General features: G+C 37.0%; 2 protein-coding genes across 6 annotated transcripts in view; one reads left to right on the forward strand and one right to left on the reverse strand.

The window, feature by feature from the left end:
* Positions 1 to 15,918, reverse strand: part of LOC129788401 (N-acetylgalactosaminyltransferase 7) — a 783,634-nt gene that overhangs the window by 382,337 nt on the left and 385,379 nt on the right. The gene's annotated exons all lie outside the window — the stretch shown is intronic.
* LOC129788392 (pseudouridylate synthase RPUSD2-like) overlaps positions 1 to 15,918 on the forward strand; it is a 138,284-nt gene that overhangs the window by 68,627 nt on the left and 53,739 nt on the right. For all 5 annotated transcript variants that reach the window (XM_055824414.1, XM_055824413.1, XM_055824411.1 and 2 more), the window contains exon 3: positions 6,551 to 6,640. In XM_055824414.1, the coding sequence (XP_055680389.1) occupies positions 6,551 to 6,640 (90 nt within the window). The remainder of the gene's footprint in view (positions 1 to 6,550; positions 6,641 to 15,918) is intronic.

Raw genomic sequence — 15,918 nt, forward strand, 5'->3', positions numbered from 1 at the left:
AATGAATTCTGTCGTAGCAGAACTAATGATTATAACCCTCTCTAGATGTTATCGGTTTTGTTAACCCACATCTGGACACTACAATGTCGATTTATATCTCTCTTAAAAATACAATAACACACTTTGAATTTCAAATAACAAAAAAAAAGAAGTCTCTTCGTGTAATCTAGAATTTGTATCAAAAATATTTCATTTGCGATAAAATCATTGAAGAATTTAGAGCTTTTGCTATATATTTGTGGTGCTTTCTGGCACCTTCGCCCACAGTAGACCAAATATGTATGGAATAAATGGTAGAAAATGTGGTGGAGAAGGGGAAGAAAAAAAAATGGGAATATTTCTTCTATTCTCATTCACCTGATAAACATGGTTAATCTATGGGATATTTTCTCCTGTAAGAAAATTCACCTGTCTGACCACATTTTTCCACCAGAACCACCCCCTCGGTAGCCACAGAGTATTGTGGGCAAAATCATGCGGGAATGGGTGTGTGAGAGAACAAAAAGGAGATCTAAAATTTAGTTCAATATACAATTTTGGGGCGAGAGGTGGCAAAAAGGAGCCCACAAGAGTATCGCATCTTAAAATGACAGTTTTTATGATGGTGTACACAATTTGTGAGACTGTCTTGTAAAGTTTGGTGATATAGAAGACATTGCAGCAACACTTTACGAGCCATTTTATTGGTCGTCACACTCTTGTATCTGTTTTTTTTGTATGTTGCCCTCTTCTTTCCGAAGGGGCGAGAGCTTTGCCTTTTTTGTGGGGTACACTGTCTCCTAGTTCTTTTGTTACATTTATATTATACTCTTCAACTATGAAAACCAATTGGTGTGACATATTTTTTTTCATCCTCCTTGTCCCATCTTCTGCCATTACGTCTTTCTCTTCTTTCCCCCCACACACATACATATCATAAGTGACTCCCATGAGCAGTATGGTATGGATGGGGACTTATTGGAAAATTTCCATCATATTTCACCATAAAATATATCACCGAAAAACCATATTTCGACGTTATTTACAGGGGGTTGTTTTTCGGGGGTGGTCGTGGAGGCGCCTGGTGGGTGAGTAGGTTAACCATTTTGCGCCGTCCAATGAAGCTTAAACCGCGGAAAATGTCACTTCCGTGCTGGAAGAGCTATTTTTCATCGATATACTCCCATCATGCTTTTTTCCGACCATCTGCAATCTCACGGGGATTCACAGCTCTCAATTTTAGTATTGCCTCCCGCGTACATGCCAAGCCACCCCCATCTACCCCCCCCAAATGGGGAAAAAGGCCATTTAAAGAGGCAACAATGTATCCAACATTTCTATACGGGGGTAACAAACCAGGAAACCATCCCCTATACAGCTTATTTATAGCTGCTGCAATTGTTTTTCGACAATTTTAACTAAATAATTCCTCTCTGGGAAGTTTTATGGGGAAACTATCATCCTCTCAGCTGCATTCATTAATTTTTCCCATTGGACTTGTGTGATGGATTGCTGACATAATAACAAACTAATTTTTTAATAGCTTCCGGTGGGAATTTTATTGCTACAGGCGCAATTCTTTAGTTTATTTTCTACATGATTTTTTTTCTTCGACTTTAGGGGAGAAGAAACATTCAATTCTGGGAGCTTTAGTTCTTTTTTTCCTCATCCAGTTTCCGCATTGGAACTGATGAAGCTGTCAAAGGGGATTTTAGGGCAATTTTTTGTCCATTTGTGGGGGTGAAAGGGTATTTTTTTTATCCACAATTTGGAAAATTGCCCACACAAAATTGATGAAGAAGTAATTTGTTTTTTTTTCTTGTAAACGAATGAGAAAATCAAATCACGAAAAATTGGAAGAAATATTAGTTAGAAGAGCTACATAACATTAAAAAAAATTAAGAATAAAATTCATTAATTATGATACTTCTAAAGAGAACAATAAAGTTATCATTCTTGTTAAATCTAATTTATGATTTACTCGTCAATCTGAACATCTTGAAAAATTTAACAAACTACAGAATATAATATCTCTTTAGAATAATAAAAGAGATCTCTCATTTTTTTTATCATAAGAATTCATTCTTTTTTCAAATAATTCTTCATTGCGTTGGAAAGAGATGGTTTCTTTTGAAAGAAGAAAAAATTTGCTTTGCAATCAAATTAAAAATCTCTCGTAGATTTGATTTATTCAACGGTGGGGTACATCAAAGAAAATTGTGGTAATTGCGATTTTATCAATGCGTAGAGGGAACCGTGTGGATGTCCTGAGGGTAATTTTTCGAATTTTCTCCGGTGCTCCACCTTATAAAATGCATTATATAATGGGGATCTGATTAGATACAGCCGCATCACGTATACAGTGATACACAGTGGATTTGGGTGGGTCCCTCATAGGACCGTCGTGATAACTAATGGTGCTCCAACATAGCTCCCTCATATAAAGTGAATTATTCTATGTCGCTTTTGAGGTATTAGCTCACATTGCATGCTGTTTTGTGTGTTATGTGGTGAGGAAAGTGAGGCAGAAAATGATGAGGAGGAAGGAGAACTCGTATGACGGGGAGGGAAAGACGATGGAAGGGAATGTAAAAATAATCGCGAGACACGCTACAAAAGGATGTAAGTGACATTCTCGAGCTTGTGCGGCAAAATAAGGAAAGACGTCTCTGTCACAAATCCAATGGTTGAACATTTTTGTCGAGGGCAATGTCTTTTGTCTGCCACGGTGGCTCTACATAAATTATGCTCATGGCATATCCATAGCACATACAACCGAGGGAGCAACATGCGGAAGATGTTTGCTCCACAAAATGACTCTTTTGCCAATTTCAACATTAAATTTCGTGTGAAATTGTAACCAATTTTACAATTTATAAACTTGATTTAATCTCTCTCTCTCTGTACGCCCGTGTAGAGATAGTGCGGGAGGAATTAATATGATATTTCAGGTGTATTCTCTCCCATGCACACACACAACTCGGAGCATTATGTTAGTCATTAATAAACTCCATAACATAACATATCTTTGCTTCGCTCTTCTTTCTCCTAAAACCTTATGTGCGGTGGTTTATTGTACCAAATTTAATACGGAACGTGTTTAGAATTCATAATGAGCCATTTCTTTGCTGGTGCTCTTTTTTTGCACAGAGGGATTTTTTTTATCCATCAGCATCAAAACATTTCTGCACCCGCGCACCATAAACAGTGCCTTATTTTTGTTGTTGGAGATTTGAGAGTGTTCGTTGTGTGTACTTGCTGAAATCTCCTTGCATAGCATTATGTTTTATCATTAAAAGTACTCGTTTATCTTTTATCAAGATGAATAGAATGAGAAGATTGGGTTTTTTGTGGGATTAAAAGCATTTTTTTTAATGGTTATTCTCTAAGAAATACATTTAAAAAAATTCTAACGAATATTCTCTTTAAACTGGAAATTATGATTTAGAAAAAAAATTTTCTAGGGTCTGATTTGGACCATATCCTCCCTAATTATGTATTTCTTTAAACTATTAATATATCCTGCGTATACTGTTTGATGTAGAGAATTTGCAATTTTACATTTCCTTCAAAGAGGAAGGGTAAATGATGTGCCCAAACACCATCAATCCCACACACAGCAGACACACACATATCCATAAAATATCCCCTCAAGCTTTCTGGTCAAAAGTTTCACGAAAGAGCTTTTCATATCAATCCTCTGAATGATTTTTCTTCCCCCTCCAAAAATCTCCATCGTATTTGAATAAACATATTTCCATATATGTATATAGGGGGAGGCAGAGAGGTCCCTAGGGCGCCCCTCATCTAAAGGTATCTCCGCATATATGGATATGATTCATCAATATTGCTCGTATATATATTTTCACGAATGAGGCTTTAAATAATATTAAACAAAGTTGAATAGCAAAGCTCACATTTGGGTACGCAGTAAACATTTTGTGGGCCCACCCTCTCCCCAACATTCAAGGATGTTGTGTGTAATTAATAATGGCGAAACTACAACACTTGAGCCTAGATCCACAATCTGCGGAGATGTTTGAATTGCTAAAATAGATGGTTGCTGAAGACAACTAAATCAAATACACTACCTCACATACAAATACGATCATGTGTGTGTGTGTGTGCAATTTTCTCAAATCTAATCTAAACTAATTGATTGATTTAGGTGGGAAGTTGGATTTAACTATACATATTGAAATGTGGGCGGGGGATGGTCTTGTTTGAACTGTGGGCTTTCACTTTATTTGCATAGTGTGCAGAAAAGGGAATTTGCTGGCTGAAGAAGATAAAGAGATACCTGGATCTATACTTTATTGGGGGAGGGGTTTTCCTCTCAGATTTTTTTTCCTTTCAAGTAGGAGTGCCTGGAAAATCTCAGTATAGGTGGGTACTTCCATTCTCGTTTGAGATTTATGGTTTTAGTAGTCGTTTTTGGGTGAATTTTCTTGGGGAATTCGAGGGCGGCAAATGAGTACGATTGAATTAGAAGGAGAAGAGATAGCAAGGCAAATGAGGAGGAATTAATTAAGTTGTGTGACTTGGTTGCCTCAGATCCACAGCGGGGGAGTGTTAAGTGGATAATTTTGTGTGTATGTAGTGAATGTGGATCTCCAAAAGCAGCGCCCATAAGACGCTACAATGACATTAAATATTCATGTAGATATTTCTCCTTTAAATCACCCAAGAGTACCGCACTGTGACAAGATTGTCAGCTACACTGAGTGGCTGATGGGTGAAGAGGCACCCAATGGGCGGGGGAGGATGGCTCAATGTAGGATGCGGGTATGGTAGAGATTAAAGAGTTGTGTATAGAGGGGTGGCATAAGTTTCGGTGGGTGGGTGAAGATGGAGGACCCGAAAGTGATATCAAACTAAACCACAATTGACATTTTCCAGAAAAGCTCTCTCACAGCAGATACGAAAAAGATAGGAAGCATGTACAACTCGCAATGTTCCCGCATGGGCCATGTGGAGGAGTCAGCTTCACACATTAGGTGACAATTGAATAATTTCCTAGAAAGCTTTAGTGAATTGGAGTGAGAGATATTCTCCCACATATTGGCTTCTGTGCTGCTCCAATTTTCTCTCGCACTATAAGAAGCATCCCACCTCCTTCCACACAGAGTGTTTGGTTTATTTTTTTTTGCAACACCCCCGCAGTATGTAGAGATAAATTAAGAGCACCACCCATGAACTCTGACGCTATGAAGTCACTCAATTGGAAGTAGATTTGCTTGTATAAGCAGTCGAAGCTCCTCCTGGGAGCTTTCAGAATGCTTTCTCAACTAAGTGGTTGGGGGTTCTCGCACAGTGGGTGGATTTTGGGCCCCCCGAGAGACACACAGTGTACCTCCCGGAGACGCAAGAATTCACATGATAGACGTTGAGCTATAAATTTTTATCAAAACATGACACACATGATACCTCTGTTTGAATAAATCCCCAAGGGGTCCGCAGCTTGGGCTAAAAGGTCAATGATTTTCCACATTTTCTCTCTGAGAAATTTTTGTAAGAGAACTTTCTTAAAATTTTCTTTTAAGGAATGTAAAAAAATATATTTTTAAAATTCTTTAAGAAAAATTTAAGAATTGTTACAAGACAATATCTTAATTTTTGTCTAATGTTCTGTTGTGACGTGTCTCACATCTTTCCCCAATTCTATTCATTAGAAGCAGAAGACGGTGAAGATAAACTGCCTTTTTGTTCGTGAAAATTAAGTGCTGAAGATTCTATTTCTCACATAAGTATACTCAACAGCACAGCAATGTGTTTATTTTATATGCGGAGAACATTGAGTTCTAATATTTCAATCAACGTTTCTTCCCCATATAATCTACCAGCGAGGTACAAAAGCTCTTCATTTTCATCAGCATTCCTAAAGCAATATTTAATTTAAAACTAATTTTACCTCATGTGGAATATTGTGTATATCTTATTTACATGGAATATATCAGTTTTCAATTGAAGGAAAATTCCACACAATACTCTTGGAAGCATTCTAAAGACGTGGAGTCCCCTTGATTGAGGAAAACACGTGTGGCATGAGCTTTTCTGTTTTCCCATCAAAATCCATTGCGTATATTTTCTATTGTCACTCTCTCCCTGCCATGACAGGAGGGAACTTTTCCTCACTTTCTCTCTCCCTGTAGACTCTTCCTACTACCAAAAAGGCGTGGGGTCTGTGTAAACAAAATATGTGTGTGAAAAATTCTTGAAAATCCACCATCCGTGGGTGTTTATTCTCATTCACACGCTTTTTTTCTCCTCCTCCTCCTTACCTTCCTATTCTCTAACTCATAGAACATGTGATGAGAAATTGAGGGAAATGAGAAATAAAGCTGGTTCGGAGCTTATGCTATGTGTATAAGAGAACTTCTCATGCAAGTCGTATGGCCAGATGGGATGGCGGGTGGTGGAAAATTAATGCCAAAAGTCACACGAGATTGTTGAATTTTTTTTTAGTTGTTACTGTAAAATTCTCCCCCTCGGAAATGTTTTACAGGGAAAAACAATTTTTCAAGTAAAAAAAATCTTTATTCATTGAAGATTTATTTTTGTATTTTTGCAGATAATTCCGGGTGATAAGGAGAAATCGAAACTTGTTGCCACAGAGAAGCGTAAAGCTGATGATGTTGAGCAACTCAAGGATCTCAAGAAGGTAAGTTTTTCATTCATATTTATTTTTTACCTGAAGGAAATTTTAAAAAGAGCCTTTCGCTAATAAAGGGCGCTACGATCCTTCCTACTGGGAGCTTTTCGCAATGCCTTTGAGCTAATTTCAATTAAAATTTTCACAATGTGTTTTTGGCTGCTGGAACGAAATGTGGCTCATGAGTTTTAAGCCGGGATAAATTCTTCGTTGCCATAAAGTATCCAATTAGTGTGACGCTAGGGGTGGGTGGGTGTGCTTTCCACCCTTAAATTGCAATAATACTATTTATACGTGACAACGCTTCACATATGCAGTGAAACTAGCATAGGACTCGTGTTGCCCCATGCCATGTTTCTGGCATAGTAGTGTTTGGCTTTTAAATAATGAATTTCTATAATGTGGAAAATCCTCCGTGGCACCCCGCGTCGAGGAATTATCCTTGCAGAAGGAAAAACAGCTGAATCTCTCCCATTCACAAATTATTCCTTTCACAACACAGAGTAGGAGAGAAAGAGAGTGGATGGTTGGGAAGGAACTTAAACATTGGGTGTACCAAAATGAGAGTAAAATATTACATATTAAAGGGTGTACACAGCGCGTGGAATATTCATGGCTTTTTGTGCACAAGCACAAATTTGTTGCCCTAAAGGGGTCTTTTGGCTAACACAAAAGTCCCCCACATCAGCTTAGTTGCGACGGAGTTGCTTCGGTCATCCTCCTCTAATTTCTTGCTGAACTCACAAGTCTTGTCGGGGGGAGGAATTTATACCTGTTAGATATTTATGGTGTTACCAATTTCCAACCAAAAGGAAAGAGGCAGAGCGACCAAATGCCACACACACAGGGTGAAATTTCTTCAATATTTTTCACAAGCGCACAGGGGTAATTACAGTGGCAATTTTTGCTCATTGTACCGCACGATAAATACCAAAAACAAATGGTTTTGTAATTTTCATTTAATTAGCTCAGCATACACGAGTTGGGGTTTGCAGGGGGTGGGAGGGAGTTAAGCACAAAAGTTACTCGTATAAACATAGAATAGGGTTTATTGTGGGAAATTATGAGGTTTGTGTGGAAATTATGTTGGGAATTTTTAAAACGTAGCATAATTTCTTTATGTTCGGTTTTTCCAACTTGATATCCACTTCAATTTAATTTCAATTCTAATTTTGTGTGTTTAACAAATAAAAATTTCTCAATTAAACAATAATTAACATTATTACTTTATTTATGGTTTTTTTCCATTTAAACCTTTCTTTAGAAGAATTTTTTTTATATGTAGTATTTTCTTCCAGAAGGAAAGAAAAATGAAAAAAAAAAATCCCTCCCATTTCCATGGGATTTGTTTCGTTGTTTTATTAAAGCAATATCTCCATTGACCATCTTATGGTGTATATGTATTTTTTTTAAAGAAATCGTAAAGCTTCAAAAGTCAAGTCTTCGTCTTGGTTATAAACTATACCCCATTCTTTCATAACAATTTCCTCTGACCTATATAAATTTTCTTGGATTTCTAACTTTATTGTTTTACCCTCCCCTCTCCTCGCCACGAAGTCTCTTCTCATGGGTGAATGGTGGGTAAAGATATGGAGATGCAAGGACTAAATCACGTCTATATGTATTCCACTCTCGAGGGTCCATCTAGCACAGAGACGAATGGCGGAAATCAGTATCAATTTTTTTCTCAACCTAACCCTCTAAAAGTGGATGTATTTGTGCAATTTATGGGGGATGATTTAGTAAAATTTATAGCACAATCCTCATCCCTTAATTTCATCGATAAAATCTTGCACTTTTCGATAGAGCAAGGAATTTTATTGGGCATCTCTTCTCACAACTTCTCTAAATTCCCTAAAGGAGCCCTAGTAGGTACATATACATACATATATCGAAGAGTGTGAGCCAATAAAAATATTTGTAGTTCCCATGCAATGAAATTGACTATAAAACTCAACACTTTTCCACTTCAGTCAATTGCAATTTAGCCTAGAGCATAGGGGAAGAGGAGAGAGAAAATTTGTGCAGAATAAACTTTTTCATTTCTAAAGTGATTTAAATTAAATAGGTGTTTTTATGAGAATACTCTTTTTACCTGTTGGGAGGTGTGGGGAATACTTTATGTGAATTTTATTGAATTTAAGCCATAGAAAATGGAAAGTATATAATAATTTCAATTGTCATTAGCAATAGCAATGAGGGGGTGCAAAGTTTATGCAGTGTGGGGGCGATAGAAAGTTTTATATACATGTAATTAAAAGTTATATAATACAGAAAGTTTCCAAAAGAAAAACCCCACGCAGAGTTTGGGAAAACTGTCAGATTACGTGTGCGATAAACTTCAAAATGTTTCCGCTTCTGGGCATCGTCCTTCGAAGTGGATTTGCGATATTTTGGCTGCAGTGTGTACCAATGGAAATGCAAATTTCCAAATAATTAATTAATGTTTTTTCCTCTCAATCATTAAATCATTTTGTTTTCAAGAGCATTCTGGTCATTTTTGGAGCTTTAGAATTAAGACTAGAGTAGTTGGAAGCTCTTGAAAAATGGATGGCTTAAATAGCGAATAATAAAGTAACTTTATGTATAATTTCTCTTATACTTTTGACGTGTTTGCAATTCCACTGGCACACCCTGCACTCTGATGAAATTTGTGCGACTTAACACCACCCAACCTTTGTGCTACCACCCCCAAAAAAGCGGAGGGCATTCAGAGTGTGTGTTTAACAATATGGTTAAGGGTTTATTATGGAATGTGCGACAGAAGAGAGTGTTAGCATTACGAATGGGTGTGAAATACTCATGGGACAATGTCTAAATTTACACTCTAGGCAATTACTTATAATGTGTCTCTAATGTCATGGATATTTTGCTTTTCTGAAGCATTGCCATATACCCACACCCCGGGCCCTTGTGTGCTCCGTATGTGCTGTCTGCAAGCGCGCAATTATCGTTACTTTTCGTTATTTCAAAACGCACACCAAAAGCTCATAGCGCACCCTTCACAACACCCACTCAACGTTGCAAAAGCAATTTTCATCCCCTTTTGCGGTGCAAAAATATGGGAGTGAGAGTGAAAGGATATTGTAGTTTATGGGCAATGGGAATAAACTCTTTTTTTTTCTTTCTCTCTCTTTGTCGTTTATTTACCTCATTCGATATCATATCATTTTATTGTGGTTGTTTTTTTTTGTTGAAAGAGGGAGGGTGGTTTTCTCCTATACTAAACTGTGATTCAAAAGAGGCTCTTTTGAGGTGCAGGAGGTGAGAGAAAATGTATGCGGAGAAATCAATGCGCCTAGAGGTACAGGCTCAGTGGAATTTGCATAAATATTTCACAGAGTCTGATTTCAGAAAACCCCTTTTTGTGGTTCTCTTCATTGTAAATTTCTCGCATTTCCAGAAAACTTTCTTCTTGAGGATTTTTTTTTATCAAATTTCCCGGAGTTTTTTTTTTCATTGTGTATTCCGATAAAAAGGAGCGAATAAGGGGATATTTTGAGGGGTGCAAAAGGACTCAAATGGAGCGCTTTTTCTTGACACATATTGATGATTTTATAACTTCCTGTTCAATCACAGGCGAATTTTTTCGTTGAGGAGTATCGTTTTCTGAAAATAATGGTTTCTTTTGAGATATAAATCCATTCTTTGGGGTATTTTTTTTATTCAAGAAATTATTGAACGGAGAAATCGTGAAAAATGAATTGCATGTAATAAGAAAAAAATATAATCAAATCATTAGAGTCACGTCACAATGGGAAAATTATAAATCATACATACACTTTAATTTAAGCCCCTCTGTGTGGAGCTTTTCAATTAACCATGTACCTTCTGTATAAACTCAATATAAACCCATATCTTATGCAAATGTAGTGGCGTGGAGTGAAATTTTAAAATTAAATTTTGCCGCTTTATTGATGCCTTTCCACATGAATTCCTTTTGGGTCACAGCAAATAAATTAATCACGATATTTCGGATGACTTCCTCATTAATAGGATTCTCGTAATATAGGCAGGGGCGGGGGTGTGGGAAAAGGAGTCAAAAGGGATGGTTGAAATCGAGTTTTAAAAGGGAAAATAGGATGGTGTGGAATGACCTAAAAAGCATCACTCCGTAGGTAAAGACCTATACCGTGAAACTAAAACAGACCCAACACACTTTCACTTCCAAATCTTGATCATTATTCCACCCTCCTATGGGGGTCCTCTTGCAAAGCTTTTTGTGCTTCAAAATCTGATTGAATGGAGAGTTCTTTTTTTCTGCCATGCGGACATGCAAAGGACGATGTAGTTGGGGCGGGAGGAAAAGTGGGCGGGGAGGGCACGTGATAAAAAGGAGGGCAATTTAGGGTGCTTCATTAGAGAGATATTTTTTTTCTTCCTCTAATATATATATTTTGCACCCTAAATGGCCTCAACACACACACAAAATTGTTTATGAGGGGGAAAGTGTTTTAAAATGGAGAACAAAATTCCTCCTTATCGCTTTTTATTCTTGTGCTGCACCCATTAAAATGCTGCGGGAAAAAAAGAACTTTTGGCCAATACGAGAGAGTGAGAGAGAATGAAAATGTACCACATAAAATGGTATTAGAGGGTAGCATAAAAAAACATGTTCACGGGTAAGGAAAAGGAAACATCCATCGTGAACCACGGCGAAAACCTCTATGATAAATTTATTTTACAGCAAAGGCTCTATTTTCACTCTTAAGTAGAAATTTGCAACATTTTTTTTTGCTGTTGTTTGCCTGATTTTGGCCCGTGTGTATGCTCAGAGGAAAATACCTGAAAAGTGAGATAAATAGGGTTTTGTAGTATGTAAAGATGTGAAATGTTCAAGTTATATAGAAACTCAAGTTACAACGAAAAGACAACAATTTTTGCACCAACTGTTGGGATTAACAACTTTAATGTGGATCTTCGTGCCAAAAAAGAAACTTGTGCTGCTTTTTCTTATAAGTTTAGTTTAGTGAGCTTTAAGCTTGGAAAAACCCTACGCCCTAGAGGAATTTCCGCGCGCGTATAGGGAAGCAAACTTTCGAAGCTTCCGCATTTAAAATCACTGCAAAAGAACTTGAGAAGAGATAATACAATTTTCCATTCAATTCTCACCTTTTCTCACTGTGAGCACTTGAGGGGAGGGGGAGGAGGGTTGTGGGATGAGCGAGGGCAAAGTGTTATTCGCTGTAAAGCAATTTATTGGAATGAAAAGGGGAGGTTTTATGGGAAGAAAATAGACGTATTGCATGGTTTAAGGCATAAAATGGGATTTTTTCAGTACTCAAACACACCCATCAAATGGAAAGCTCTTTGCCGTGGAATGGTTTGAGAGGGCGGTAGGGGGGAGGGTGGGGGTGAAAAATGTGTCTGGAAAAATGATTATTTTTTTATTCAAAGATTTGAATTAAAAGTTTCATTTCTTTTGGAATTAAGAGCATGTTAGTGATTTCTATTTGAGAGAGTTCTTTTATAAATTTTGTGATTCTATACGGGCTTAGTCGGAGGTCAGAGGAGTCAGAGATTATAGGCAGACTGATGATGTAGCTGGGTGCTTGAATCTATTGTTAGATGAGCCTAATACAATATGTGAGTATAATATTGAATCTATTGAATGAACTCATGGCAAGAAAACACTTGAAATTTGTGTTCAAAATAAAATTCTATTTTTGCATTTGAGATAAAAATGTTCCTCGTATTACCTCTCGATAAATTCTCAAATGGGTAACTTTTCCATTTAACTTGTGCCATTTTCATTGTGCTTTTTTCGTCATCTCGTCCTCCCTTGCGCGCTAGGGGTGAAAGTATACACACATTGTTTAGCATCAAATGGACATTTAGAACGATAGAATTTATAGATTAAATCGGGGCGAATTTTTCTGCTCGACCAGAGAGCACACATTTTTCTCTATGGTGGCGTATATAGCAATATAAAACACCTCGTTCCATCCCAAAGACAGGAGGCAGGCACAGAGAAAAAAAAAGCAGTATATGCCACCCCCGTGGAAAAACAACACGATCTGCGATTATTTGTGAGTCAATCCACATTTTAAAACGTGACCACATTAAATAGCATTACGATGGTGGAGCACATTGAATTCTAATTCATCTTGTGGAGGCTTTCAAACAACATTCAGTGGGAAATTCAGCAGAACCTCATGATTAAAGATACATTATTTTTGGCTCACGACAACTCCTCTATAGAGATAGAGGAGTATTTTGCCTCCCTCTCCCCTTTCTTGCCTTCTAACTCTCTTCTTTTTTTTTTACTTTTTATTCCTCTTCTTTACTGAAAACCATAAGGCGATGTAATAAAATTTAACGATTGAGATGATTTTTCCTCCACTCACAGAGAGATTCCTCCTCATGGTGGGGCGCCATAGCACAGTGGAAAAATAATCATTATTCATTGTTGAATTTCACAGCTAAACATTTTACAATTAAATTTGTTCAAATAACGAAATTTCCCTCATTCACCGTTGATTTCATTGAGAAAATTTTAAATGTTCCACATTTGATTTTTATAACACAACCATTCACTGGTTTTATGCTCAATTTTCTGCACGTACACAACCATAGCACGTTGGAAGAGTCCTAAACCTGACTAATTTTGAACGGCTATTCAACTTGAGACTCACAAACACCAAAGCCATGATGAATGGTATTAAAATAAACCGTAAGATGGGGTGTTTTGGGATACGCGGGGTGTTTTGGGATTTATTTTTAGAGGTATTTTTAAGGCTAATTTGTAAGAAAAAATGATTTGATTTTTAGGGCAACCTTAGCTAAAATTTTCCGGGGAGTTCGAAAATGGCAACTATTTTCATCCCCCTCCACCCCCACCCCCCCAAAAATACCGTTTTTTAGACAATTCGTTCAAAAATAGGCTTGTGGGGTATCTAATGAAAGCTCTTGAAATTGTAAACCAATTTTAAGTGATTCTAAGCAAAGTTTAAACCTGGTTTAAGCTTGGTTTATGTCTGGTTTACGTCTGGTTTCAAGTTTTTTATGTGTGGTATCAAATGAAAGCAATCTTAATTTCCTTAAATTCTAAATTAATTTTAGATAAATAAACATAAAAATTTTAAACTGGTTTAAGCCTGGTTAATCTTTGGTTTAAAGTTTTTTTTATGTGGGGTGTTAAATGAAAGCTCTAATAATTCCCTTAATTTCTAAGTCAATTTTAAAAAACTAAAGACAAAAAAGGGCTTAAATCTGCTTCATTTATTTGCAATGTCATATAATATAAGGCTCTAAAAAATACTGACTAGGATGAATTCAAGTAGGGATACCCTTTGATGTTACATTGCCAATAATAAATTGAAATATTGAAGCCTAATTTTGAGCAACAATTGGATTAAATTTATTATTTACAAAACTTTGACCTGGTGGCCAATAAAGAGTCTCCGTTAGTTCTGTTAATTTTCGTTTGCCAGAAAATTTCAACTTTATTTTACAAAGAGGGTATTTTTCTGAATTTATTTATTCGTAATCTTCACCATGCCACGACAATATAAGAAAGTGATTGGATCGCGTGTTTATAAGAATTACAGTGACAATCATATGCAAGAAGCTATCGATTTGGTTCAGAGAAAAGAGCTGACTCTTGTTAAGGCTGCAGAGAGGTAATTTCATTGAGTGTGTATCCTGTGTGTTAAAGTGTATTTATCTCCCGAATTTAATGATTTTTGTACGCACCTACCATAAAAAATGACAAAAATTATTGCATTTAATAAAATGTTCAACGGAAATATGTGAAAAAAATTTGAACACCTTTGATTTGGTTCATATTTAATATCTACCTAGTGGTGTAATTTTTAATGCAATTGTTGACAACCCTTTCTTGTTCCCGTGAAGCTTTTTTTTTTCTTTTTCGAACAGTGATTGTTCCACTTTTTAATTTTTTTCTTTTAAATCCAACAACTTTTAGATTTCGGATTCCCAAGAATACGATTTGGAAAAAATTGAAAGATTTAAAAGCCGGCATTGTGAAAACACGTAAAAATTGTATGGCATTTTCATACGAAGAAGAAAAAATGTTTGTGGGATATGCCGTGACTATGTCAACATACGGGTTTCCAGTGACAAAATTTGATTTGCGATGCGTGGCTAAAATGTATTTAGATCGGATCGGAAGATCTGTTCATTATTTCAAAAATAATATTCCCGGGCCCGACTGGGCTGCTAATTTCTTGAAGCGTCATAAATCTGTGCTTTCTGAGAGAACCTCAAAAAGTATCAGCTACGCTAGAGCTGCAAACAATGAGGATACAATAAACAATTATTTTAATCACATTGAAAGTCAGCTCGCAGATGTCCCTCCATCCAATATATGGAACTACGACGAAACTAACTTGTCTGACGACCCTGGAAGTCGCAAAGTTATCACAAGAAGAGGCACGAAATATCCAGAGGAAATCCGCAATTCGTCAAAGAGCAACATATCAATTATGTTTTGCGGAAACGCTGAAGGTGTTCTTGCTCCCCTGTATGTTAATTACAAATCCGAACAAATGTGGGATTCATGGGTCGAAGGAGGACCAGAAGATTGTCGCTACAACCGTAGCAACTCCGGTTGGTTTGATGGTAAAGTCTTCGAAGACTGGTTTACAACCCTCATGCTACCCATTCTTAAAGCCCAAGAGGGTGTAAAAGTTATGATTGGAGATAATTTGAGCTCCCATATTAGCTTGGAAGTTCTCAAGCAGTGTGAGGAGCATAATATCAAATTCATAGCTCTTCCTCCAAATTCTACACACATGTTGCAACCTCTAGATGTCGCTGTATTTCGCTCTGTGAAATACAAGTGGAAATCCATTCTGCAATGTTGGAAGCTTCAATCTTCTCACCGGGCTTCAACAATCCCAAAAGAGAGGTTCCCTTACCTCCTTAAGGAACTAATGAATGCCTTGTCTTCGATGCCCGAAAACTTAAAATCCGGTTTTAGAAAAACTGGGCTTTACCCTTTAGACCGAAATGTCGTTTTGAGACGACTTCCATCCTATGTCAACAGCAGTGATTCCATAACTTCTGTGGTCACAGATGTTTTTATGTCCTTTTTGGAAAATACCAGATTGAAGGTGACAGAGACACGAACGCAACGAAAGAGGAAACTCAACGTTCCGCCAGGAAAGAGCATTTCTGCAAAAGATGTAGAAGTTCTGAAGAAGGTTAAGAAGGAAGAGTCGAAGCCAGAGAAGAAGGAAAAAGGAAGCCTCAAGTTGGGGAATACAAGAAAAATGAAATCCCAAAAACCTCCAAAAATTCCTACAGCTGGATGCAGCCGAAAA

This window comes from Lutzomyia longipalpis, chromosome 2 (assembly GCF_024334085.1).
Source record: "Lutzomyia longipalpis isolate SR_M1_2022 chromosome 2, ASM2433408v1".
NCBI lineage: Eukaryota > Metazoa > Arthropoda > Insecta > Diptera > Psychodidae > Lutzomyia > Lutzomyia longipalpis.